General features: G+C 45.9%; 1 protein-coding gene across 1 annotated transcript in view; it reads right to left on the bottom strand.

Annotated features, from left to right (window-relative positions):
• Positions 1–2,500, bottom strand: part of LOC143521799 (receptor-type tyrosine-protein phosphatase F-like) — a 105,977-nt gene that overhangs the window by 96,131 nt on the left and 7,346 nt on the right. The window contains 1 exon segment of the mRNA XM_077015142.1: positions 1,292–1,433. Coding sequence (XP_076871257.1) covers positions 1,292–1,433 — 142 coding nt within the window.

The raw sequence follows: 2,500 nt of genomic DNA, 5'->3' as shown, positions 1-2,500 counted from the left end.
TTAAATGTGTCAAAGCGAGCAGCTCCTTATGAGTAGCTGGTTCCTTCCTGGAAATGTGTCTTTTGACAACAAGTTTTAGATGAGAGCTATTTGTTTTGATGTTCTTTGTGGCTTTGGTGCGGCCCCAGTGCCTGTGTGATGTTGCTCAGAAAGCCCAAAACATGTGTGTCAGTTCACGAGAAAAACCTTTAAACCAGCCTCAGCACAAGATGTCACCCAGCTCTGACGAAATCTAAACCACATCACACACAACGCGTTCCAGACACAGGCTCGAAGGCACGAAGCGAACAGAATCCCTGATTACCATCACGCTATAAACACAGGCAGGAAAAGATCAAACTGGAGGGACCACTTGAGTGGGAACCATGCACAGCCAAACTGAGCTGAGAAAAGCTCATTACAACACATGAGACTTCACAAAAAACAAGAAACAGGAGAACAGACGAGTATCCTAAATGAGTGTTAGGAAAACAAGTGAAGGTGACAAGTGGGCGGGACCTGGGCGGAGTCAAAGCAGGAGTGGACCATTCGGGAGTAAAGGGAGGGGGGTCAGTTTGAGAACAGAAGAAATACCTGATGCAGAACTTCACGTTTAATCTTCCTATGGACAAGATGAAAAAACCAAGCAAGCAAAAAAACAAAAAAGCCAAAAAACGAAAACAAACAAACATAATAAAAGTAAAAACAACAAAGGGATATGAAGCTGGATAAGCAATCATACGCGGTTGGCATAATGAAACAGAGAGAACACCCTGTTCTGGGTACGGTGTCATCACACACCTCACACTGACACACAAAACAGAGCCTCATCTTTACCTGACAAAGGGCTCACCATGAACGCCCACACGTGAACGCCCACACGTGAATGCCCACGTGAACGCCCACACGTGAATGCCCACGTGAATAGAGTACTAATGGTGGGTGGGAGTTTGTTTTTCCTTTTTGTATATATATATATACATTTTATGGCATTTGGCAGATGCCCTTATTCAGAGCGACTTACATTATTATATTATTATCTCATTTTTTATACAAGTGAGCAATTGAGGGTTAAGGGCCTTGCTCAGGGGCACCCTTTATATATATATATAAAGGGAAGGGAAACAAAATACAAAGTCAGAGAGAGAGAGAGAGAGAGAGAGAGAGAGAGGAGAGAGAGAGAGAGAGAGAGAGAGAGAGAGAGAGAGAGAGAGAGAGAGAGAGAGAGAGAGAGAGAGAGAGAGAGAGAGAGAGAGAGAGAGAGAGACTGTGTGTGTGCTTTAGAGGACAGACTACATGCAGTACCCTCTACCTTCCAGGACGGTGAGCTTGGCGCTGGTGTTGATCTCCCCTACACTGTTGGCGGCGGTGCATTCGTAGATCGCCTCGTCCCGGTGGGTCCTCAACGGCTGGATCCGTAACACCGATCCTGAACCTTCATCAAACTCAATCACCTGGTGCACACAAATCAAGACAAAGTAATCTGTAAATGTGCCATATTTTTGTCAATTGTGATTTTTTACACCCCAATCAAAATTTGTCCTCCGCTTTTAACCCATCTGTGTAGTCAGAACACACACACACACACACTAGTGATTACTAGGGGGCTGTGGATCACACGTGTCCAGAGCGGTGGGCAGCCCTAGCCCTGGCGCCCGGGGAGCAGTTGGGGCTAGGTGCCTTGCTCAACTGACTGCCGGTGTACAGCACCTTTCATTTAGAATACACATATAGGAACCATGAATGGATTACTAATCGTGAGTGACATCACCTCTGAGAAGTCACACACAAGAAATAAGCACAAACGTCCCTGCTGAGAACTGCTGAGAAAGCAAAATAAAAAGAAACCTGGAACCTCCAAATAAACAAGCACATATTCTTTTCTGCAGTTATAACAAAACTGTGTGCATATATAACGTTCACACTGTCTCTCTCACAGGTACAAGCCATACACAACCAATCACACACCAGTGAGAAGCAGCAGCCAATCACACACAGCATCCCCTCTACTGGGACCACACCCCCTGGGGGACTGAATGGGGTGCAGGAAGGGGAGAGAGGACAGACCACCATCTACCACTGGGCATACAAGCACACACACGTACAGACACTCAGACAACTGTTTTTATTGGACATGAAGAAACACACAGTCACACACACAATTTACCTAACCTCCATATTTTGGACCGTGGGAGGAAACCAGAGACCCCAGACACACACACAGACATGAGGAGAACATGGAGACTCCACCCAGTTAGGGACTTGAACTTGAGACCCCAGTCTGCGAGGCAAACATGCTAATCACCAAGCCACCATGTTGGCCAACAACCACATCCAATTAGCTGTACACTTCAGCTAATCACAAAGTAAGAGGCCATTAGAGAAGGAGGAGCTTCAACCTAGCCCAGGAGTCAAACGTCTGCAATCATTCTGCAATTGATCATAATTTTAGAACTGATCATCTCGTGATTCTGGAACAACTGAACACATTCTCTCTCTCTCTCTCTCTCTCTCTCTCTCT

This window comes from Brachyhypopomus gauderio, chromosome 8, assembly GCF_052324685.1.
Source record: "Brachyhypopomus gauderio isolate BG-103 chromosome 8, BGAUD_0.2, whole genome shotgun sequence".
Lineage (NCBI taxonomy): Eukaryota > Metazoa > Chordata > Actinopteri > Gymnotiformes > Hypopomidae > Brachyhypopomus > Brachyhypopomus gauderio.
This window is presented reverse-complemented; position numbering and strand designations above follow the sequence as displayed.